At 52.7% G+C, this 24,140-nt stretch overlaps 1 protein-coding gene across 5 annotated transcripts; it reads right to left on the bottom strand.

Moving 5' to 3' along the window:
* Nucleotides 1-1,715: 1,715 nt before the first annotated feature.
* KDM8 (lysine demethylase 8) lies at nt 1,716-23,320 on the bottom strand. 5 transcript variants are annotated; one of them, XM_032157170.2, is made up of 8 exons: nt 23,202-23,320; nt 16,183-16,711; nt 12,718-12,884; nt 11,450-11,582; nt 10,470-10,514; nt 7,352-7,501; nt 5,936-6,028; nt 1,716-5,855 (listed from the first exon to the last, which is right to left on the bottom strand). In XM_032157170.2, exons 2-8 carry the CDS (start codon nt 16,678-16,680, stop codon nt 5,691-5,693), a joined length of 1,251 nt encoding a protein of 416 aa, XP_032013061.1. In that variant the 5' UTR covers nt 16,681-16,711; nt 23,202-23,320; the 3' UTR covers nt 1,716-5,690. The 5 variants fall into 5 exon arrangements, with proteins under 5 accessions (XP_032013061.1, XP_032013063.1, XP_058296824.1 ...); XM_032157172.2 differs by lacking the exon at nt 23,202-23,320 and adding an exon at nt 22,626-22,781 and having other exon boundaries at nt 16,183-16,705; XM_032157171.2 differs by having other exon boundaries at nt 5,755-5,855; nt 7,352-7,556.
* Between the last annotated feature and the right edge of the window lie 820 nt (nt 23,321-24,140).

Genomic DNA, 24,140 nt, shown 5'->3' with positions numbered 1-24,140 from the left:
CCTCTCCCTGACCCTCCTGCATCCCACTGTCACCAGAGCCTGTCCAGCCCAGCTGCCAATAGCCTTCCAGCCCTGCCACTGCTGCCTTAGGCTGAGCGCCAGCCCCGGCCCACACTCTGCCTCCGCGCTCCCTGCAGAAGACCCCTGGATGCCCCCACTGCTGCAGCAGGGCTGTGACCCCTGGTGAGGCCCCTGCTCGTCTGCCACCGCCTCCCCCCACCACTGCTCAGGGTGCAGTGCTTCCTTCGTCAGCTCTGGAGCCTCTGTACAGAGTGCCTTGGGCCTGCATGCCCTCCCCTCTGGTGTCCGGCTTTGTATCCTGGCTAGCACCTGCTCGCCCTCTGGCACTGGTCAGCCCCTGGCTCCCTGCACTTCCTCCATCCTCACACTTGTTAAGTCCCCATCTTCATCCCTCTCTTGAACCCCAGCATCAGTCAGGATGCTTCAGTCATGACAGAAAAGCCAACTCAGACTGGCTGAAACAAGGAAGGACTTGGCCACAGGGGTCTTGAGGAGATGCCTGGTCTAGGGGCTCCAGCAAGGTCACCACACAGCCATATTTCTGTGTCTACTGTGCTTTCACTGGGCTGGCTGCATGCTCGGGGCCTACGAGGTGGTTTCCCAGAAATCCAGCTGCTTTCTTCATGGTAGCATAATAGCTGCCATGCCTCTGGGCCTCACGCATCATGCCCGGGATCAGGAGGAAGAGGGTGGCTGTCACTCAGCGGCTCCCACAGCCTTGCAAGCATCCTCATGGCCCACAGCTCCCACGTGGACACCTTCGAGGTGGGGATGGGATGATCCGGCTGGTAGTGGAAAATCAGACCCACCTCGGAGAGAGGGGCGGGGCCGTCCCTCTCAGGCCACGTGGCTGAGGGAGCAGGGGCCTTTCCCTAAGCAAAGTGAAGGTGCGATTGCATCTTCAATAGCCTCGGGGCAGCGGGGAGTGAACTTGGACACTGAATTAGTGGCTGGCCTCCCCCGCTGCAGGCAGGAACATCCCACTTTGTTCACCTCCATAAACCCAGGGTAGAGCAGGCATCCAAGGCTCAGTGAACCAATGACCCCTGCTGGTGGGAGGCTCACCCTCCCAGAATCAGGTCTGGGCTCCTGAGCCCTCAAGCCCACCTTCCCATCAGCGAGGCAGCCGGGGACCCAGCCCAGCCCTTCGTCAGTGGGCAGACACACACCCATTGGTAAGCCCAGTGTGTTCAGCTAGTGCCAGCCCCTGCCAGCCTCACCTGAAGAGGGGTTTTTTGGAAACGTATGAGGTGGATTGCAGAAATGACAGGAAGGCAGGACCAGTCTAGAATGGCAGACCTTGGAATAAGGGCGTGGATGTCAAGACAATACTGTCACGGCGGGTGCTGCTGCCACAGAGGGTCGGCTCCAACCTGTCTGAGCTCCTCCCGACACGCCCTCAAGATGTCGGTCCAGGGAGGAGCTGATGTACAGACCTTCCAGGACCATATCCCTGGGGTAGAGGTCATTCTCCAGAATGCAGTCAGCGTGCCGTTCTGGAAGAAGGGAAGATGGACGCCAGGAGGCAAAAAGCCAACCAGCAAATACCGCCTGCAGGAGGGGCCAGGGCAGGTCCAGACTCTCCCAGTTGTCCCGTGGTTATGGTTGTTCGTTCTTTTAGCTTGAGTCAGTCCTGGCTGGGGACTCAGGAAGCCTCTGGGCACTTGGCCATTGGGGACACTGGCCCTCCTGCTGCTTGTCTCTCCTGTCTCCAACCCCTGCATGATGACACCGACATGAATGTCCCACAACGCACACTGGCACTCACTCAAAACCCTCATGAGGAGTTCCAGACGCTGGCCCGGCATTCAAGGCCTTTATTACCCCGCCTGCCTTCTCTTTTTTTTTTTTTTTAATTAATTTTTTTTGCACACAAAACAATAAACATTTTCTAAAAATACATACAAACAAAAAGATGCGTATCAAACATATTAGGAAGGTTGCACATGGGAAGACGGGGAATAGAAATAATGGGGAGTGGGAATTAAAATGAATGAGAAAGGGACTTTGTATGGATCAATGATAATAATCCTCTATTTGACAAAGAAGAAGGAAGAGGAAGAAAAAGAAAGTGGGATAAAGGATCAGAAAGGGAGGAAAATAGAAAAAATTAGAGTATGACTCCAGGGTAGACCTGTTTTGTTGTCGCTGGGTTGGTTGATTGGTTTGTTGTATTTTTCATATGTTTCGCCATGTTGGCCAGACTGGTCTCGAACTCCTAACCTGAAGTGATCAACCCGCCTCGGCCTCCCAGAGCGCTGGGACTACAGGCATGAGCCACCACGTCCAGCCCCCACATTGCTTCTGGCCTCCGTGGTAGACCTCCCAGACGGGGCGGTCGGGCAGAGGCGCTCTCCACGTCCCAGACGGGGCAGCTGGGCAGAGGCGCTCCTCACTTCTTCCCAGACGGGGCGGCTGAGCAGAGGTGCTCCTCACTTCTTCCCAGACGGGGCGGCCGAGCAGAGGCGCTCCTCACTTCTTCCCAGACGGGGCGGCCGGGCAGAGGCGCTCCTCACTTCCCAGACGATGGGCAGCCGGGCAGAGGCGCTCCTCACTTCTTCCCAGACGGGGCGGCCGGGCAGAGGCGCTCCTCACTTCTTCCCAGACGGGGCGGCCGGGCAGAGGCGCTCCTCACTTCTTCCCAGACGGGGCGGCCGGGCAGAGGCGCTCCTCACTTCTTCCCAGACGGGGCGGCCGGGCAGAGGCGCTCCTCACTTCTTCCCAGACGGGGCGGCCGGGCAGAGGCGCTCCTCACTTCCCAGACGGGGTGGCCGGGCAGAGGCGCTCCTCACTTCTTCCCAGACGGGGCGGCCGGGCAGAGGCGCTCCTCACTTCCCAGACGGGGAGGTCTGGCAGAGGCGCTCCTCACTTCCCAGAAGGGGCGGCCCCCGCCTGCCTTCTCTTCCACTGCCATGCTCCCCCGCTGGTGCCCCTGACCTTATCACTCAAGAATTATGGACTGGCCTGGTTCCCAGGGTCCCCTTGTAGGCCCTTGTCTGCACAGCAGCTGCAGACCCATCCCTCCCAGGCTGAGCCCCCCAGTGCCTTCCCTCCCCTGCTGGTCCCCCAAGTCCTGTGGCCTTGATACCCCCCTTCCTACCTACCCCCCTCTCTGCCCCAGCCGCCCTAGCTCCTCCCTCCCATCCCCAGGCCGGGGCTTTCCTGTCTCAGGGCTGCTGTACCTGCTGTCGGGAGCTGGGCCTCAAGTCTCATGGCCAATTCTGGATTCCTGGTCAAGCTCTTGCTCTTCAAATGGCAACTATCAAAAAACCCTGGCCCCACCAATGCATCCCTGGCTGCAATTTTCCACCCTGTCACCTTGCTCTGTTGCTTTCATGGCACTAATCATGGCGTGACAGTGTCTTGTCTTATTCCCATGTCCTTATTGCGGCACCACCACCACCCCCCAAGCCATGGTGTTAAAACACCACGAGGGCAGGGGCCTCATCTGGTCAGTGACAGGCCTGCTAGCTGTGTCCTGTATCTGATAGCAGTGTGTCCTGACTGCTGTGGCCACATCTCAGGCAGGGGCTTGCACACGTGCCTCTCCTTGGTCTGCGACCAACTGTTTGGCGCTGGGGTTCCAAGCTGGCTTCAGAGTCCACATTCCTCAGAGGGCTGAAGCCACCCTCGGACTGGTATTCCTAGGAACGCTGGAACCTCACCCACAGGGCAGGACATTTCCCCGTTTCCCGTTCCTCATCTGACAAGGGACATTTGCTTGAAGCCTCCTGGCCAGGATACCACGTTAATGAACGTGGCCTCCTGTGCCCAGCTTTCTGTCACACTACACTACAGATGGGCCATGGGGCCTGCCAGCTGGAGCGGCTAGGCCACTGGGAGCTGGGGCCACAGTCCGCCTGTCCTTCAGCTGGGGGAGGGGTGTGAGTTACACAGGCGGGCCGAGAGTCACAGCCCACTGTGGCCGGGCCGCCACCCCTCCTCACTAATGGGGAACCTAGTCATGAGGGCGTCCCTGTCTTATGCCTCGCTACTTTCAGCGGTGTTGACATCTGGTGTAAATTCTTCCTATGAAAGATTAGGTAATTCACTATTAACCATGGCAGGGAATAAACAATGTCCTTCAAACAGCTGCCCACAGAGCCAAATGGACCCAGCTTCCAGATGGCTCCTGTGTTTGTCACTCCCCGGCACACCCATGGCCCCTCGGCAGCCTACTCCCAGGATGAGTAAGTACCACGGCCTCTCCCTGCCAACAGCCAGCTTTCGAGAATGCAGATCCTGCTAGTGTCTGCTCAAGGGCTGAGAACTGCAGGACCTACACGATAAAGGTCAAATTCCTTGGCCTGGGTAGAGGGCATCAGGAGCTGGAGTTCCAGCTGCCGACGGCCACCTTCCCATCCCCCTTCTAGTTACCCCAGGGTAGCAACCCCCTGGCCAACCAGAATCTTTCCTGGGGCTGCTTGATTTTTGGCTAAAAGACAAGCAGCTGAGCCAGTGGGTCAAGATGCTGGCAGGATGGCAGCTCAAACCTCAGGGCTTTTCCCCAGGCCTATCTTGGAAGGGGGGAAGAAAGAAGCCAAGGCTGGCATGTGGCTCACACCTGTAACCCCAGCACTTTGGGAGGCCAAGGTGGGAGGATCGCTTAAGCCCAGGAGTTCAAACCAGCCTGGGCGACATAGCAAGATCCCATCTCTATTTAGTTTAAAAAACAAAAAACAGAGGGCTGGGGAAAATCTTAATGGCCAAAACATAAAACAAACCTGCGAGCACACAAACAAGACACAATTACAGAAAGCACGGAGACTGGCTCTCCCCCTGGCCTCAAACCCCACAGGTTTGAGAGTCATTACTTCTGGGGGATGGTGACTAGAAGGTGGGAGGGAGGCTTCTAGGAGCTGGTGATGGTTCGGTGGTTTCTTCACTTGGGAGCCTGCTCCTGGGTGAGTGTGGGTGCAAAGTCATCCAGCAAGACCTTCACACTTCTCTGCAGGCAGGTAGGTTATCCTTGAGCCATGGGGATGACAGAAAGCTCCCACTGCCCAGCAGGGGTCTGGGCTCCTGCGCAGGTCTCTATGGACTCTCTCCTGTGACCTGGGCAATGCCTAGCTCTCTCCAGTATTCAGGCTGTGGCGTCCAGCAGGCCGTTATGGGAAGGAAGGGCAAAAGGATCAGAGTAATTGGGATCAGTGACAGCGGCTAAGGTTCATGCAGCAGCAGGGGCTCAGCACCACCTTCTCGGCCCTCGGCAGTGAGGACTGGCCTTGCCCTTTTCCATATGGGCACAGTGAAGTGAGGGATCCTGGCCAAGTCACACAGCAGGTACACAGTGAGGCCGGGTTTGAATCGAGTAGCCAACCTCAGAGCCCACATTTCACCCCTGCCCGTGTGACCTACCGGTTTCCCAAAAATACTAGGCTTTCTGATGCCGGAGTCCCCATGCAGGCTGTCTGCCTGCAATGTCCTTCTGGGCTCTCCCCACCTTCCTCTGCCATGCACCCCTGGCCTGGAGTGTGCTCCTTCCTGGGCAGCCGCCGCTCTGTGCCTGTCCAGTGCTGGAGCTCAGCCCCCCAGGGCTGCCACTGGGCAGTGAAGGCTCTTCAGGACACAGGTTCAGTCCTTCTTGTCTCTATAGATTGCAGGACCCAGGAAATTCGTAAACAGATGAATGCTGTCTGCATGTCAGGCCCTTTCAGCTCCTATCCTGGCTATGACCACCAGAAGCTGACTGAGAAGCTCAAATCCAGAGCCCGCACATAATGCCAGTATTTCACGGGGATGAACAGGATCTCTCCAGGAGACAGGATGCAGGACAGGAATGGGGCCTTGGCAAACTTTGGGAACTTCTCCAGGTCGGGATTCTCCACGTCAACCTGAAGAAAGCAAAGGACGTCATCATCTCCAGGGGCAGTGGGGAGAAGCTGCAACATCACCCCGGACCCCCAGTGCCCACCTGGCTCGTGTTATGGAGAAGGTGCGTGTCATGAGGGTACAGAGCCCCTGACTCCTGTGGGGAATACAGCCGGATGTACTTCCTCCCCATCACCTGGGAAGAGAGACCCTGACAGTCAGCTGGTGGCCTTGCTCCGCTGCTGCCCCAAGCCCACTCTGGCCTCTGTGCCCTTCCACATGCTGCTCCCTGGGCCCAGCCTGCCCTTCCCCACCACACACATGCTTACAGTTCCACGTGTATGCTTTTTTTATTTTTATTTTTTAGAGACAGTGTCTCACTCGGTCATCCAGGCTGGAGTGCAGTGGTGCAATCATGGCTCACTGCAGTCTCGACCTCCTGGCCTCCAGAGATCCTCCTGCCCCAGCCTCCCCAGTAGTTGAGACTACAGGTGTGCCCCACCACACCCAGCTGATTTTTGTATTTTTATTTTTGGTAGAGCTTAGGTTTCACTATGTTACCCAGGCTGGTCATGAACTCCTGGCCTCAAGTGATCCTCCTGACTCGGCCTCCCAAAGTGCTGGGATTATAGGTGTGAACTACCAAACTTGACCTAAGGTATGTTTTTCTTCCAAATATATTTTGAAAAATAATTTCATTTTTGGAGCCCACAATTATCAGGCGCTTGTCTGTGCCAGGCACTGCTTAAGTGCTTTATGCGTGTTGACTGGTTTAATCCTCTCTGAGGTGGTTTATCTTCACTCTCATTTTGCAGGTGAGGAAACTGAGGCACAGAGAGGTTAAATGAGCTGCCCAGGCTCACACAGCTGAGGTGTGGCAGGGCTGCTGTCCGTGCCAGGCAGGCTGGCTCCCGAAGCCCAGCTCTTAGCCCACTCCTGGGTCGCCTCTCTGGACTGGTCTGCTGGGGTAGGAGAATGTTCTCCTTTACTAAACCTCTCTTTGCCTGCGAAAACCAAGGTGGTCTTATAGCAGTAGACAGAGGTGCCTCCCCTTGCAGCAAACCCATCTGCTCCTCTGCCTGGGTCTCAGGAAAAAACCTCCCAGTGACTGAGAAAACTCCTCCCCCAACCTGTTGCCTCCTATTTGGAAGCTGGTCTGGATCAGATGGGTGGCAGGCGGAGAGGGGCGGAGGCACCGGGCACCCACGCTAACACTCGCTCCCTCTCCTGAGGGCTCCCCTGTGAGGGATCTTGGGAGGAGCACATACAGGAGGAGCTGCTTCTGGAAGCAGCTGACTGCAGAGGCCTTCCCGGGCTGGGGCCGTTTGTGTGTTTGTTTTATATTTTTGTCCTCCCGGGCCGGGGACGTTTGTGTGTTTGTTTTATATTTTTGTCCTCATCCCCTTCAGTGCTTCTTGTTTCTTTTTAAGAGCCCGGTGTTTAAAGGCAGAGAATGTGGCCGGCCAGTTGTCTGGGCCAGGAGGAGATAGGAGGCCACTATTCCAGCTGCAGCTCCAACCTGGACTAGGAAGTTTTGCTGGGGATCCTGATGTAGCGGGGAGACAGTTCCCTGGGGACCAAACCAGGCATTGATGGTGATCTCCTCCTCCTCCCCATTGCCCAGGCTGCAGTAGTCGGGGATGCTGATGTCCTGCTTCAATTCCGGGATCTGTGGGTGGCAGAGCAGACATGAGAGGTGGGGATCCAGCCGGGGACACCACAGCCTGGAGGCCAACGAAGAGTCAGAAACACATACCTATATCCATTATGTGTGTGTGTTTGAGACAGGGTCTGGCTCTGTTTCTCAGGCTGGAGTGCAGTGGCGTGATCTCAGCTCACTGCAGCCTCTGCCTCCTGGGCTCAAGTGATCCTCCCAGCTCAGCCTCCCTAGTAGCTGGGACTACAAGCATGCACCACGCCCAGCTAATTTATTTTTTATTTTTATTTTTGTAGAGAAAAGGTTTCGCCATGTTGCATAGGTTGCTCTCAAACTCCTAGACTTAATTGATCCACCCGCCTCGGCCTCCCAAAGTGCTGGGATTACAGGCGTGAGCCACCGCACCCGGCCCTCGCCTTCCTAGTTTTACAAGCCAGGGTAGGCACAGAGGATTTGTTGCCATACCTGGCAGAAACAGGCTGGGCAGAGAACAGAAACTGCCTGACGAGAAAGGCAGGTGTGGGCCTGGGTCTGTGCTCTGAGCTTTATATGACGCAGTAAGGGTGGGGCGGCTCCCCATGGCCTCTGACAGAGTTATATGCTACACATCAGGCGATCTCAGAGGTTCACGGTGGGGCAGGGCTGCAGTGGCCTGGCCTCCTTTATTTATTTATTGTAATTTTTTTTTTCAAAGACAGTCTTGTTCTGTCACCCAGTCTGGAGTGCAGTGGTGCCATCATGGCTAACCGTAGCCTCAACCTGCAGGGCTTAAGCGATCCTCCTGCCTCAGCCTCCCGAGTTGCTGGGACCACAGGAGCATGCCACCATGCCCAGCTAATTTTATTTTTGTAGAGATGGGGTCTTGCTATGTTGTCCAGGCTGGTCCTGCTTGGCCTCCCAAAGTGCTGGGACTACAGGTGTGAGCCACTGCACACGGCCCTGGCCTCCTTTAGACAAAGCCAGGGTCTCAGAGTGAAAACACACTCACTCTAAGTCCACTTCCTGTCCAGACCCTTAGCAGGCACCTCAGTTACCTCCGGGGTTGAACCCACCAGAGCAGGCCACCAGCCCACACCCCCCAGGCCACCAAGAACCCCAGGGTTCTTCACGGGACCCTGGTTGGACCCAGCGGCATTTTTCAAGCTTGAGAGGCATGAAAACAAGGTTGCCAGAAGGACACAGGTCTTTTTAGAGTCACTGCTCCCCAGCCTGATGGCACCTGTAGGTGGACACTACCATTCCTTCGGGAGCAGTGACGGTAACTTCAGGCTGCTGGCTCAGAAACCAGTGTGTACCAGGAAAAGCTGGAATGTTCTCCCCGCAGGGAGCTTGGTCCAGACACTGCTATTCAGACCTTTAAGAATCTGTCTCAAATCAGCTGTGCAGAAACGCAGCCGCGCCTGCTGCTTAGGACTGAAGTACAAGTTCGCAAGCTGAGGTCCCTCCCAGGGCTGTCAGGGGTTCCTCCCAAAGGTAACACCGGACACTGCTGCTTCTGACCAGAACTGGCCCTGTGGAATCTGAGCAGAAACTATGATTGGTCCCTGATGACATCATCAGCATTTCTGAAAGGTGATTGGCTGACCAGATCATGTCATCAGAATCACCGGCCAAGGATGCAGAGACCCCAAGGGAATCAGTGGTCCCGAGATGTGACTGATAATTGAGGCAGCTTAAACTCATGGCCAAAATCTTCTAGAACATGGGGTCCCTGGGAGAAGAGTCAATAAGAGGTTCTGGGACAAGAATTTGGTAGGAGTCCCTGAGCATCCTGTAGGTAGAGAAGGTTCTACAACACTGTCCTTGCCACACAGCATAATAACACCTGAGCATGGGCTGCTGGGACTTCTCCAGGGTCCTCTCCACAGCATGGTGGACATTCAGCTCTGGGACCCAAGGTAAACACCCAGGTGGCCCTCCATTACCGGAAACATCTTTCAAGTCCTGGTTCATCTTGAAAGTCACTGTGAACGTGGCCTTCTGCTCCTAAATATACCTCCTCCTGTTCTACAAAGTATGAAACAGCTGCTCCAGGACAGGGAGCCAAGGTTAACTGTGGCTTCCAGGGTCCCCGGCCCACACTGAGGCCATGCCCCCAGGATGACTGGGGTCAGGGAAAAGGCGGGCCTCGGGATCACACAGTAGGGACGTGATCAATTAGAATCCCCCTTTCCTTCACTTAGCAAGTGACATGGACAGGACGCAGGATGCACAAGTCCTAATAGGGAGGCCTGGGGAAAAGAAACCACCAGCCTCCTTTAATGTTGGCATGAAGGCTCCTGGCACAGACCCTACTGGCCCTGGGTCCCCCATCGAGACAGAGAGGCAGTCCTGGCTTCAGCAGTAGATACAGCAGCTGAGCAGCATCCCAGTGCCCCACTGCAAAGGCTGCAGAGGTGCGGCCCCAGCCCACCCTTGGCTGTGGCCCTGACCCTGACTGACTCGAGTCTTCCACGTTCAGGGCACACACCTGGCCCTATCCTTGAATCCTGCCAAGTGCTGCCTCCCTGGGCACTCCTGGCAGACACCACACCAGCCAGGTCCCTCCTGGGCACCCCAGCTCCATCTATTTAGTGTTTTGGGGTCCTGAATCTGGGCATCTTCCCCTATCTTCCCTCCCTCCCCCACACATCCACCCACGTCCAGGGCCCAGCGGTTCACACCTATCTTGAACTGCTCCACCTGCCAGCATCACCTCTCCTTGCACCACAGCAACAGCCCAGCCAGCCACCCGCTCCGACAGCTGCTCCCTTCATCTCTGAACAGCGGCTCCTGCAATCCTCGGGGCACTGGTGACCCCCTAGTGTTTCCTGTCACTTTAGGAAAATGGCTCCTCATCACCCACGTCCTGTCGACTTCCCAGCCTCACCTGCTGCCTTCCTCCTACTCACACCCACTGCTCCAGCCACACTGAGCCCAGGAGGGGAGGAGAGGGGAAGGTGAGACAGTGAGGGACAGAGGAGCATGGCCTCAGACTTACCTGGTCAAAGAGCTGGTGCTGAGCAAGGTACCCGACGTCCCTTGGCTAATCCACCGGAGAAAACCAGAGGTGACACAGAAAGCCCAGTTAGTCGTGACAGATGCCCTCCTGCTGCTGCTATCCAGCTGGCCCCAGCCGCAGCCCCGCCACCCTTCCACTCCAACCTGAGTGGTCCTCTTCAACCCTTAGAGGCCCTGGGGCAGCTTCAAAGAACCTCTCCAGCACTGGGATACCCAGTTTGTAAAGCACTGATCTCATCCATCTGATTGGCAAACATTTTCATAAAATGGCAACAAACAGTGCAGGCAAAGATGTAAGAAAATGGACACTTGTGTTAATTGCTGGTGAAAGTATAAGTGATTTAACTTTTGGGAAAAATAAATTGTCCTATCCTGTCCTGTCCTAATTTTGACAGGGCCTGGTTCTATTGTCCAAGCTGGAATGCAGTGGCCTGATCTTGGCTCACTGCAACCTCTGCCTCCTGGGCTCAAGCAATTTGCCCCACCTCAGCCTCTTGAGTAGCTGGGATTACAGGCACGTACCACTACACCCAGCTAATTTTTATATTTTTTATAGAGACAGGGTTTCACTATGTTTCCCAGGCTGGTCTTGAACTCCTGGGCTTAAGTGATCCACCTGCCTCAGCCTCCCAAAGTGCTGAGATTACAGGTGTAATCCACCACGCCTGGCTGCTATTAAAATTTTAAATACACATACTCTTGACTTAGCTGTCCAACTTTTGGAACAGGCTAAAACCCACTGAATTATACTCCCCTGGCTATTAAAAAGGACCTGACATGAATCCCTCGTGTTTGCTGGCTGAGCAGCCTGCCTTCCTCGCTGTGGTCATCCCTCCGACCACAGAATTACAGACTGGCTCCTCCAAAACCTCCCATTGCAACACATGGAGGGTTATTTGCCTAAATGTACTATGCTCTCTCCCTTGCAAGTATTAGGGGAAAGCAGTCCCCATGATGTACCTCATTCACGATGTATTTGCTGATGAACTCGTTGACCGTCATGAGTGTCTGGGACCATTCCTCGTCTGTGTACCTTGAACCAACTTCCACCGGGACGGTTCGGCAGCCAGCGATCTCTTGGATATACTCCAAACTGGCAGAAAGACACACATTGGCATCGTCACTGCTAATATCTGTTGGGCATAGTACTAAGTGTGTTTTGCATGTGGTCCCCTTTCATCCTCGGAAAAACTCATGTGCAGAGACGAGGACTGTCATCCCCAGCTTCACTGATGAGGGAACCAGCACGGAGAGGCGGGGCTCCCTGCTCAAGACTGTGTGGCTCATACACAGTGCTGCGGAGCTTTGCAGATAGGGCCAGTAAGTCTGGTTGGCTGGGCTGCTCTAGTTCCCTGCTTGCCAACGGCCTCCTCACTTCTTTCTTTGCTCATTTTGTCACCAAGCTGAGAAACCTTTGAACACTGCCCTTTGAAACTTGGGCAGTGCGGCAGGTGGCAGTCTCCTGGACTCTGCCCTCTAGCCTGGGACTGATTCCAGGCCTCATCAGTTACGGGCCAGGGGATCTGTGGCAGGTTACTGAACCTGAGTCCTTGATCCCCATTTACAGAATGGGGGTGATGACAACACCTGTCCTAGTGCCAGGTATGTAGTAAAATGCTTAATGAAGCCTTGCTGTGAGGAGGGCTCCTGCAATGAGAATTCCTCCACATGTCTCAGCAGGTACCTCCGCTAAACCACAAAACAGGCTGACTCCATCTACCTTCCTGGAGAGATGCCTCCTTATTTCCAAACTCATGCAGAGCCGCGGCATGACAGCCACGCTCCAGCTGCCTGATCTGATCTCCCCATCATGATTCTGAGAAAGGACTAGAAACAAACACAAGAGACCACAGAATCCCTCAGAGAGAGAGAGAGAGGGGCTGTCTCTTGGGTTATTTCTGCGCTTAGCCTCAGGGCCCTGAGATGGTCTGAAATTGCTAGGATCCTGTAAAATTGCATAACAGACACATCCTAGGACTGCCACTTAGGGACTCATTAAAAAACCGCTTAGGGCGAGCAAGGTAGAAGGTAAGAATCCCATAACCTGTGGCATAAATTCAGAGCACCCTACTTTTCACTCTTTTTTAACCCTTTGGCAATCAATCAAGGGCTGCTAGTGAAGCATCTACAAGGCTGCATTTCCCTGGGGATGGTCGGGAGGAATTCAGGGAGCCCTGGGGAACACTAAAATGGGAAGAGGGACCTCACCTCCCTTGGCGACCACCCACCTCCACTTCTGCATGCAGGGCCAGTGGTCAGCCACGCCTTTCAGGATCACGGGCCTCCCTGGAACCAAAAACTGCTCCCTGAAATGCTGGAGGGATGGACGGTGCAGCCGGGGGACTGTTCTTTCTAACTTCACATCTGGAATCGAACCATGGTCCACTCTTGCTTTCTGTTTAAAATCAAAACAGAACAAAATAGCAACCACCTCAGGAAGTCGACATTTGAGGTATTCCACCAGGAACCTGCGTCAGGGGTAGGAGAGCTTAGCTGTCAAGAGTACCAGTAACAACAACAGACAACGTTTGTTATTATTACTGCTACTATAACTATTTGCTCCTCATGAGATCAAGGTGGTTTTTTTCTTAACCATTTCATTAAAAATGTTTGTTTCATTATAAACTGCTTTCATAGACATTCTGCAATAAAGGAAAACTTACTATCTCCAACTTCACCATCTTAAGGTCTTCTCATTCCTACATATTCTTTTCCCATCTTACACACCCACACACACACACACACACCCACACACACGCAAAATATCTCTGACCTGCTGGGAGTAACAGCAATGATGAAGCAGCAGCCCTGCCTCTCCCCTCCAATCATTTATCAAAAGCAGTTTCCACGTGGCCACCGGTCCTTGCAGTTTCTTAGGAGTGGCTGCACCATCATTTACTTAACCATCTCCCAACTGGGTGACCTGAGTAAGTTACTTGCTGCTTGAGAGCCTCAGTGTCCACAGGTGTGAACATGCTGGGAAATGGCCAGCCACAGTGGCTCATACCTGTAATCCCAGCACTTTGGGAGACCAAGGTGGAAGGACTGCTTGAGCCCAGGAGTTTGAAACGAGCCTGGGCAACATAGAGAAACCTCTGTCTCTAGAAAAAATTTTAAAAGCTCAGCGTGGTATTACACGCCTGTAGTCCCAGCCACTCAGGAAGCTGAGGTGGGAGAAATCATAAGCCTAGCAGGTCAAGGCTGCAGTGAGCTATGTTTTTTGTTTCTTTTTTTTGAGACCGAGTCTCTCTCTGTTGCCCAGGCTGGAGTGCAGTGTCACGATCTTGGCTCACTACAACCTCCACCTCAGGGGTTCAAGCAATTCTCCTGCCTCAGCCTCCGGAGTAGCTTGGATTACAGGCGTGTGCCAGGATGCCTTGCAAATTTTTGTATTTTTAGTAGAGATGAGGTTTCACCATGTTGGCCAGGCTGGTCTCGAACTCCTGACCTCAGGTGATCTGCCAGCCTCCACCTCCCAAAGTGCTGGGATTATAGGCGTGAGCCACCACACCCCGCCTGCAGAGAGTTATCATTGTGTCACTGCACTCCACCGTGGGTGACTGGGCAAGACCCTGTCTGTAAAAAAAATGAAACAAAAGAGCAACCCACACACCATGCCCTTGGCTACACGGTGCCCTTGGCAACACTGGGTATCATATGAAGCCTTGTTTGCTAACTTAATAGCCAAAGATGACATGCTGTTTTGCTATTTGCATCTCTCTCTTTTATTTTTTTAGCCAGAGGTGAGGCTGAACATTCTCCTGCACATTTGTTTAACAGATCTATTTCCTTCTTGTGAACAGTCTGTTCGGGTTCCTGGACTTCTACCTCCTGGGGCTCAAGATTTTTTCCCTATTGATTTGTACCATTCCTTACGTAATAGAGATATTCATTGTCTGACATATTTGTTGAAAATTTTTCTTCTCCCTTTATTTTTCTTTTATTTTGGTTACATGCATGTGTGTTTAGTGTCAATCACTTGCATTTTTCTTATATAAAAATAATTTGTGGGCCGGGCGCGGTGGCTCACACCTGTAATCCCAGCACTTTGGGAGGCCGAGATGGGTGGATCACGAGGTCAGGAGATCAAGACCATCCTGGCTAACATGGTGAAACCCCGTCTCTACTAAAAATACAAAAAAATTAGCCGGGCATGGTAGCGGGCACCTGTAGTCCCAGCTACTTGGGAGGCTGAGGCAGGAGAATGGCATGAACCCAGGAGGCAGAGCTTGCAGTGAGCTGAGATCACGCCACTGCACTCCAGCCTGGGCGAGAGCGAGACTCTGTCTCAAAAAAAATAAAAATAAAAATAAACTTCATTCTAATAATAAAAAAAATAATAATAATAATTTGTGGCTCATGCCTGTAATCCCAGCACTTAGGAGGCTGAGGTGGGTGGATCACCTGAGGTCCAGACAAGCCTGGCCAACATGGTAAAACCCTGTCTCTATTAAAAATACAAAAATTGCCGGGCGTGGTGGTGGGCGCCTATAATCCCAGCTACTTGGGAGACTGAGGCAGGAGAATCGTTTGAAACTCGGAGGCAGAGGTTGCAGGGAGCTGAGACTGCACCACGGCACTCCAGCCTGGGCGACAGAGTGAGACTCCGTCTCAAAAATAATAATAATAATAATATGCATTGTAGGAAATTCGGAAAACATAGCAAAGCATTTAGAAAAATGTCAGAAACATCCCATAATTCCACTACCGAGTGTCTAGTACAGTCTTAGTCATTTCTTTCTGTGGGTCAGTACTCTGCCACTCTACAGACAAGGAAACCGAGGCTCAAAGGAGGTTAAGTGACTTGCTTGGGTGTGTTTTAAGTGAGGCCTGTGTGTCGGCACCAGGACCTGAAGCCTTCAGAGTAAACCATGCGCTGTTCCTGGGGGTGCTCTTTGGAACAGGCACATAGACCCAAGGGATGGGAGAGATTGATCCCAAAACAGACATCAGCTAGTTGTAGTATCTCATCCAAACCCAGGAGCAGAGAGACAGGAGTAGCTGGAGGTATCGCCTCGCCTGGGTGAGACTTCAGCAAGCCCACCAAGAAGCTGAAAGAAATGGGCCGCCGCTGGCTGCAGCTCTCACCCACACAGTCGCTTTAAGCTGTTTTCCTCAGGAACCACGAAGTTCCTCTGCTGCCTCTCTACTGAAAGGGCACTGCCTTTGCAAAAAAAAAAAAAAAAAAAGAGAGAGAGAAAATGAACGGAGCTGTTCCATTTCCAAAATCAATGGGGGCTGAGCATGGTGGCTCACGCCCATAATCTCGGTGCTTCGGGAGGCCATGGCAGGAGGATTGCTTTAGCCCAGGAGTTCCAGATTAGCCTGAGAAACATAATGAGACCCTATCTCTACAAAAAATAAAAAATAAATAAAAAACTAAAAAAGTTAGCTGGGTGTGGTGCCATGTCCCCATAGTTCCAGCTACTAAGGAGGCTGAGGAAGGATTGCTTGAACCTAAGAAGTGGAGGCTGCAGTGAGCCAAGATAGCACTACTGCACTCCAGCCTGGGCGACAGAACGGGAGCCTACTTCAAAAAACAAACAGAAATGCAAAATCAATGGAGATGCTGTTTTCCACCAGAGGGGTTGCAGGCCACGACGCCTCACCCCAGGGGAGAGATGACTCAGAATTTCTAGAACAACACGGTTGCTGGATGGCTAGTGTGCTTGGGGACAATCTCCCCCACATACCTTTGTGCAGAGTTGCTCCGGGATGGAGCCATGGGCAGGCCTCTTTCCAGGGAGGTGTGTCTGGAGGATGGCAGCCACTTTAAGGAGGATGTTCCCCAGGATGGCTGCCCCCATCAGCAGGCCCATGTCACAGACCCGCAGGGCTGCAGCCACAGTGTTGGCATCCTCAGGTGCCTGGCACAGACACAGGGCTTTCAGGAGGCAGCCGATGGCATAGACCCGGCGCCAGTCTTTGTCTACATCCTGCCATGTGCCCGTGTTGAGCTTCTCCCAAGAGTAGTCCAGGATCACCTCGCTGGTCTGCAGACACTCGTCCCTTCTGCCCTCGTAGAAGAGCTCAGTGGCTCGCTGCAACAACGTCACCACGCTCCTCTCCACGTTCTCCCCGAGTTCCAACTTTAGGTCTTCTTTACTGTGTGGCAGGAGCGCCCTGAGGGCCTCCCATAGAGTGCCTTCTCTGGCCAGGGGCTCTGTGGGGCAGTGGGTGTCTCCAGCCATCGGGCCACCGCCAGCTCGTTCAGTCCTGTGCCTGGGGAGGTGGAGAGAAACAAGAGTTAGACGCCAGGACAGACCTGATCCCCTGTGCGTTCCCACAGCTTCCTGCATCTCATCTGCGAGGATTTTTCAACAGCGGTCTTCTCTGTTAGGCAGAAGCTCTGGAGGGGAGGGCCCTCATCTGTCTGGGGTCACCGCTGTATCTTCAGGGCCTGTCCAAACACCTGGTACTCAGAGAGCACTGGATAAATGTTTGTTCAGAAAGGAACGTGTATTGTCCTCATCTGCAGTGCCTCCCATACCCCTCTGATGCCTGGCAAACTCCTACTCAACCTTTAAGGCCCATCTTAAATATCCCTGTGTGACGCCTGCCAAGATTCTCCAACAGTGTTCTGTGTTCCTGCAGCCCTTGAGCTTCTCTTACAGCACTTGTCACGACGTATGAAAACACCTGCTTACATGTGTGTCTATCCAACACTGCACTGCCAGCTCCACCAGGGCAAGAACGTAACTCATTCCCCTACGTTTCCCCAGAGCCTAAAAGCAGAATCTGCCCCATGGCAGGCACTCAGGAGTGCCAGACTTTGAAAAGTATTCGAGGAGGCTGGCATGGTGGCTCATGCCTGTAATCCCAGCACTTTGGGAGGCCGAGGCAATGGGATCGCTTGAGCTCAGGAGTTCGAGACCAGCCAGGCCAACATGGCAAGACCCTGTCTCTATAAAAAAATATAAAAATTAGTTGGGCATGGCGGTACATGCCTGTGGTCCCAGCTACTTGGGAGGCTAAAGGTGGTAGGATCACTTAAGCCTGGGGGCAAAGGTTGCAGTAAGCCGAGATCATGCCACCAGCCTGAGTGACAGAGCAAGATCCTGTCTCAAATTAAAAAAAAAAAAAAAAAATGAAGTGACTTGCCCCGAGGCCTACGGTCAATCATTTGTGCAGAAGCAGGGCTTAAATTCCGGCCAATCTCAGCACCCTCTCCTGTGCGCCATGTCAATGCTGCATGCTTGACATAGATTAACATGTCCCTTGCAATCCTATGATGGGAGTTTTACAGATGAATAAACTGAGATTTCGAGGTTAAGCAATTTGTCCCAAACTACGCAGTAAGTGGCAGTGTCTGCCCAAAACACTCATTGCCTTCAAGGGTGAGCTCTTTGGACTTTGTATCCACAGGGCTGAACTCACAGTGAGTTCATTTCCGTCCTTGGTTCACAATTAACATTCTTTCTAGCAAGCTCAGGGTATGGTTAGGGCTCAGAGAGCCCCAGCCTGCCAGGGTGGGTTCTATCTCTAGCCTCCTAGAAGGCTTGTGTTGGCCTCATTCACAGCCTTCTTGGAGCATTTCACAATCCAATTTCAGCATGGACTTATCCACTAGGCCAGCACAAGACACCACATGGGCGCATCCCTGGCCTCCCTGGGTGGCCTCCTGGCTCATCCCCTGTGTGGCTTACATGAATCTTATAGAGCAACATGGAGAAGTCTCATCTTGAGCATCCAAAAGACCTCAGGGGGCTCATATCCTGGCTTCTCATAAAGGCCAGTGGAAAGGCCTCCCAGGAGACCATTTATTGCCTTACAATAAAACTTGCTTCCACTGGGGCTCTACGTACCAGCTTTGTAAACCTGTCTCTTGATGGCCTTAGAAAACAGCCTCCCAGAGGGTTTCAAATGGGTTATAAACCTGTTCCCTGCAATGCAGATTACGGGCTTTGTAAATTGGTGTTTCAGGCCATTATAAAATGGCCCCTCACAGGGCGCCTATCAGCTTTACCAAGCCAGCTTCTCAAGGTGGCCTCACGTGTGCGGCTTTGTAGCCAGGTTCCCCCAGTGGCCCCGTGTGCTGCTTTGTCACCTGGCCTCCCAGGGTGGCCTCACGTTTGGTCTTCAAATGTCTGGTCTTCAAAGTAGCAAATCTGCTACTTTGCAAATTGGCCTTGGAGACCTCATGTTGAAGGCCAATGGACACAGCCTTCTGGGAAAGATGGCCTCCTAATACAGTGAGTTGGCTGTACAAAACTATCTGCTCTTGGCCACATGAAATAGCCTTATGATTATTCTTTAATGCATAGTTCTTCAGTGAACGGCCTTATCAAAAGGCCTTCAGAGATATTTATGTTGACAATATATGATGGTTTTCCAGAGACAGAGGCTTCAGGATGGCTGTATAAGTTTGTTTTCAAAATGGCTTTTCAGATTGCCTCTGTATAAGCCACTCGAAATGGCCTCCCCAAAGGCCTCAAGATTATTATACACTATCCCCCAGCAGGGCACCTATAATCCCAGCTACCCGGATGTCTGAAACAGAAGGACTGCTTGAGCGCAAGAATTCGAGACCAGCCTGGGCAATATGTGAAGACCCTGTCTCTAAAAAAAATTTAAAAATTAGTTAGCTGGCTGTGGTGGCACACACCTGTAGCCCCAGCTACTCCGGGGGCTGAAGCAGGAAGACTGCTTGAGCTCAGGAGTTTAAGGCTGCAAGTGAACCGTGTTTGTGCCTCTGCACTCTCGTCTGGGCAACAGAGTGAGACCCTATTTCAAAAAATAAAATAAAACTATAGCCTCCTACAAGGCCTTATGTTGGCAGCATGGTGAAGTGGCATTCTGGCTGTATCAGTCTTCTGCCTTGTTGCGTAGGCTTCCCCAAACCTCTCATGATTTGGCCTTTTATGTAGTTGCTGTATCAAACGGCCACATCCTGGTATAGGAAGCAGTCTTCCAAAGCGGTTTTGTGAGATGGAGTCTTGCTCTGTCACCCAGTCTGGAGTGCAGTGATGCGATCTCGGCTCACTGCAATCTCCGCCTCCCAGGTTCAAGCGATTCTCCTGCCTCAGCCTCTGAGTAGCTGGGACCACAGGCACGTGTGCCATCACGCCCGGCTAATTTTTGTATTTTTAGTAGAGATGGGGTTTCGCCATGTTGGCCAGGCTGGTCTCGAACTCCTGACCACAAGTGATCCACTCACCTCAGCCTCCCAAAGTGCCGGGATTACAGGTGTGAGCCACCACGCCCGGCCCTTGTAACTTGTTTTAAAAACTGGCCTTCCTATAGATGGGGGCTTGTCTGAGGACCAGGTGAAGTCAGATTTTGTCTTAGTTTTACAAATTGATCTGTGGTTTCTTCATTGTGCCAGGAAAGTGTTGTTTGTTGTGTCCATCTACCCCCTTAGGAGCAGCCTCACACTGGCTCCTGTTAGCCATGCAAAATGGCCTTTTAGAAGGAGCCTTGGTCTGGCTGGGGAAACACACTCTTGTTGGCTGTGTGAAACAATCTTCCAGGGTCGCTGGCCTCATGGGCTGTGAGAAGCAGCCTTCACACCACCAACCGCTTGAGATGGCCCTCCTGGGAAGGTCAGGTGCGAGCCACAGGTCACTGCCTTTCTGAATGGCCTCAGGTCCAGGCTCATCAGCCTTCCGGCATTTCCCACATACTGGTCTGATAAAAAGGCTTCTTGTTGTATCAAGCGGTTTTCTGGAGAAAAGGACTAGCCAGAGTAGCCTTATGGCCTGGCTTTATTGATTGGCTCCCCAGAACTCCTCACTGAATTGCTGTTTATAAAGTCTTACATTAAGGCCAGGTGCAGTCGCTCACGCCTGTCATCCTAGCACTTTGGGAGGCTGAGGAGGGTGGATCACCTGAGGTCAGGAGCTCGAGACCAGCCTGGCCAACATGGTGAAAACCCATCTCTACTAAAAATACAAAAATTAGCCGGCATGGTGGTCCACGCCTGTAATCCCAGCTACTCGGGAGGCTGAGGTAGGAGAATTGCTTGAACCCGGGAGGCAGAGGTTGGGGTGAGCTGAGATCTAGCCACTGCACTCCAGCCTGGGTGACAGAGCAAGACTCTGTCCCTCCTGAAAAAAAAAAAAAAAAAGCACACACACAAAAGGCTTATATTAAACGAACAGCCTTCCAAAGGAGGGAGTCAAGAATAAGACGTGCGACTTGCCAGTTCCCTGCAAGAAGAAGAAAGATGTGTGAAGCAGTCTTAGAGTGGTGCCACAGACTGGCCTTCAAGAGCTACACATAAAAGGGTTTATTGGGAGTTGTACAGATAGCCTTCTAGTGGCCAGGTATAGGTGGGTCATCCAAACCAAGATGCTATTAATATTTCTGTCTGCATCAGTAAAAACCTGGTGTTATTCCAGGCAAACTGACACCTACCATAACCCAAATGTGGGCCACATGAAAAAGCCTGAGTGGCCTCGTATCTTCACTTTACAAGTCAGTCTCCCAGAGCTATTGGCCTTCAAAGACCTCTTGTTGATCACGTTTTTTTGTTTGTTTGGTTTTTTTTTTTTTTTGAGACACTCTTACTCTGTCACTCAGGCTGGAGTGCAATGGTGTGATCCCGGCTCAACTGCAACCTCTACCTCCCAAGTTCAAGCGATTCTCCTGTCTCTGTCTCCTGAGTAGCTGGGATTACAGGTGCCCGCCACTGTGCCCGGCTAGTTTTTCTATTTTTAGTAGAGATGGGGTTTCACCCTGTTGCCCAGGCTGGTTTTGAACTCCTGACCTCAGGTGATCTTCTCAGCTTCCCAAAGTGCTCAGATCACTGGCGTGAGCCGCCATGCCCGGCCCAGAGAAGGCTTTATTTATTTATTTATTTATTTGCGGGGAGGGGGGCAGTCAGGTAAAGAAACAGCCTGAGTGGTCTTATGTCCTGGCTTTGTGAACTGGCCTCATAACCTGGAACGGCTTTCAGGGGGAGGATCAAGTGTGGGTTACATAAAACAGCTTTTGAGTGGACTTGATTCAGCCCCTAAATGCTCCTTACATAAAGTCTTGTCTGCTGGTGTATGAAATGATCTTGCAAAGAAGGTCAGAATATAGGCTGTTATGTGCTAACCTCTCAGAGTGGTTTTTCTCCTGGATTTATAAATAAGACTAAAATGAATCTTATAAAAGGCTTCTTGTTGGTCGTATTAAACAAAAAGGAGCCAAGTAAAACCCATATAAAACAGCCGGAATAGACTCAGGCCTGGACTTTATAAATTCACCATCCAGGCAGAATTCACTATGCAAACTGGCAAAGTAGGTTCCTGGTAGGTTATGGGATATATCCCTCTTGGAAGCCACTGCCCTGTCATCCTAGGATTCTCTCAAATTATTTTTATTACTTTTTTAAAGACAGAGTCTCGCTCTGTCACCCAGGCTGGAGTGCACTGGCCCAATCTTGGCTCACTGCAACCTCCGCTTCCCAGGTTCAAGCAATTCTCCTGCCTCAGCTGCCCAAGCAGCTGGGATTACAGGTGTGCACCACCACACTCGGCTAATTTTTTATTTTTAGTGGAGACGGGGTTGCGCCATGTTGGCCAGGCTGGTCTCGTGAACTCCTAACCTGAAGTGATCGGCCTGTCTCGGCCTCCCAAAGGGCTGGGATTACAGGCGTGAGCCACCGTGCCCAGCCTTACATTATTTTTAAATATCAACTCCTCTGAAGCACCTCCCTCAGTATTCTTTAAGGTGGCTGGGTGGAATGGCCTCTCCGAGAGCCTGTGATTTGCAGAGGGTCTCAGGGTGGGCCCTCTGCGAGTACCATGCTGGTCATGAGAAAGCCTCCCAAAGGGGGCTTCCAGGACAGATCAGCCTACACCTGGCTTTCTGGGAACAGGCAGTCCAGTTCTCTAACCTCTTCAATGTTACCACGGCAGTATTCCACAAAAATTGTGCAAAAACAAGAGCTTCGTAAAACTTCCTAGAGAAGTTTGGAACATTTTCCAGAAAGCTTTCATACATGGCACAAGGATCCCTTTGGCTCTCTAAGGGGCACAGTCTTGTGTTTGGGTCGTCCGTGTGGCCCCAACGCTTGCGCACCTCCTGACCCCGGGCTTGCTCCCGAGTCCTCCTGAGCACGGCGATTCTTACCGTTGCTGGGAAACGCACCAGTGCCCATCGTTAAGTCTTACCGAGCTACAAGCACCTTTCCTTAGGGAAGCCACACACCCAGGCCCCAGAGGGTCCCCCGTAACCCGCACTGGCCTTGAGCCCCGAGGCCTCAGACCGCCTTCCCTCCTCAGCGCCTTCCCCGGGGCTGCATTTCTCGCGGCTCATATTTGGGACCTGATGGCTGAATCGTTGCCAGCCGGCCTTGCGGCCCAGGGACAGCGGCTGGTTGCCCAAAAGCAGCCGACACACACACACACACACACACACACACACACACCACAGTATAAAACCCGCGCAGGCGCATTAGCGCTACACCAACGCGACGCCAAGAACCGCTAAAGCGCACAGCAGCCTGCCCTCACGCATGCGCAAAACCACTGCCATGAGACGAGCACTACGCACGCACGGAGCCTTGCCCTCTATCCTCCGGCAGGGCAGGTCGGCCACGAGCTAAATTGCATTCTCAGAGCGCATGCGCCGACTCGAGCCCGCCTCGGGGCTTTCCAAGGCGCACGCACGAAGCCGGGCTTGGCTGCTTCACAGGACGCCTGCGCGGTCTATGCCTCTGAACCCGGCCTCTCCACTTCTGAGGAAGTGGAACTGACTCCGCTCTGGAGTTGCTCAGACTAACCTCTCTTCAGCTGGGACGTGTCGAGTCGCCTTTGGGCTGGCGACGACTCGTTGCGTTTGTTTCGACCACTCGGCTGTCTACCCCGAAGAGTCAGAGGCTAGCATAGGAGTATCGATCGCTCTCGGCTCGTCTGATCACGACGCAGTGCCTGGAGGAGCGCCGAGTGATCGATGCCGTGGCCCCGCCCCACTCCCATTTAAAAGGCCGGGGGATGGCGAAGACAGAGAAAGGCTGGGCTGTATCCTCTGGGTCCTTCCACGCCACTTTTTCCTCTGCACAGATAACAACTTCGTACAAGGCTGTTTGCATCCACCATTTAATCCCAGCAGCTAGGATTATTAGTTCTCCCTGTTTTACAGAGAGCGAAACTGAGGCTCAGTGATTAAAATGGCCACATACTTGTACTTTCGGAAAGTCAGATCCACAATTACCCACGAGCAAGTGCTGCATCCACAGTCTGTTCGAGTGAGAAGGCAAGTGGCCAGGGGACACACTCCTGCCACCTTTGCTTTGATGCCGAGTGGTGCGGGGTCACTGGGACTTTTGTGTTTTGAGCACACTCTCCTATGGACTCCAAGTATGCAGGCCTTTTGCAGCATTGCACAGAGGCATGGAAAGTTACGTTCATACTGAGCTTGGGGTCTGAGTAGGAAACAGGCTTGCTCAAGATCAGTTCATAGATTAGTGGATTCTAGGTACTGTGCTAAAATACTTTAAAAATATGAAGATCGTAGCTATTGTAATGATCATGATCATCCCCATTTTAGGGAGTATATTAGTTTGCTTTCATGCTGCTGATAAAGACATACCCCAGACTGGGCAATTTACAAACAAAAAGGTTTAATGGATTCACAGTTCCACATGGCTGGGGAGGCCTCAAAATCATGGTGGAAGGTGAAAGGCACGTGTTACATGGCGGAAGACAAGACAGAATGAGAA

This window comes from Hylobates moloch, unplaced genomic scaffold, assembly GCF_009828535.3.
Source record: "Hylobates moloch isolate HMO894 unplaced genomic scaffold, HMol_V3 SCAFFOLD_6, whole genome shotgun sequence".
Taxonomy (NCBI): domain Eukaryota; kingdom Metazoa; phylum Chordata; class Mammalia; order Primates; family Hylobatidae; genus Hylobates; species Hylobates moloch.
The sequence above is the reverse complement of the archived record's forward strand: the minus strand, read 5'-3'. Positions and strand labels throughout refer to the sequence as shown.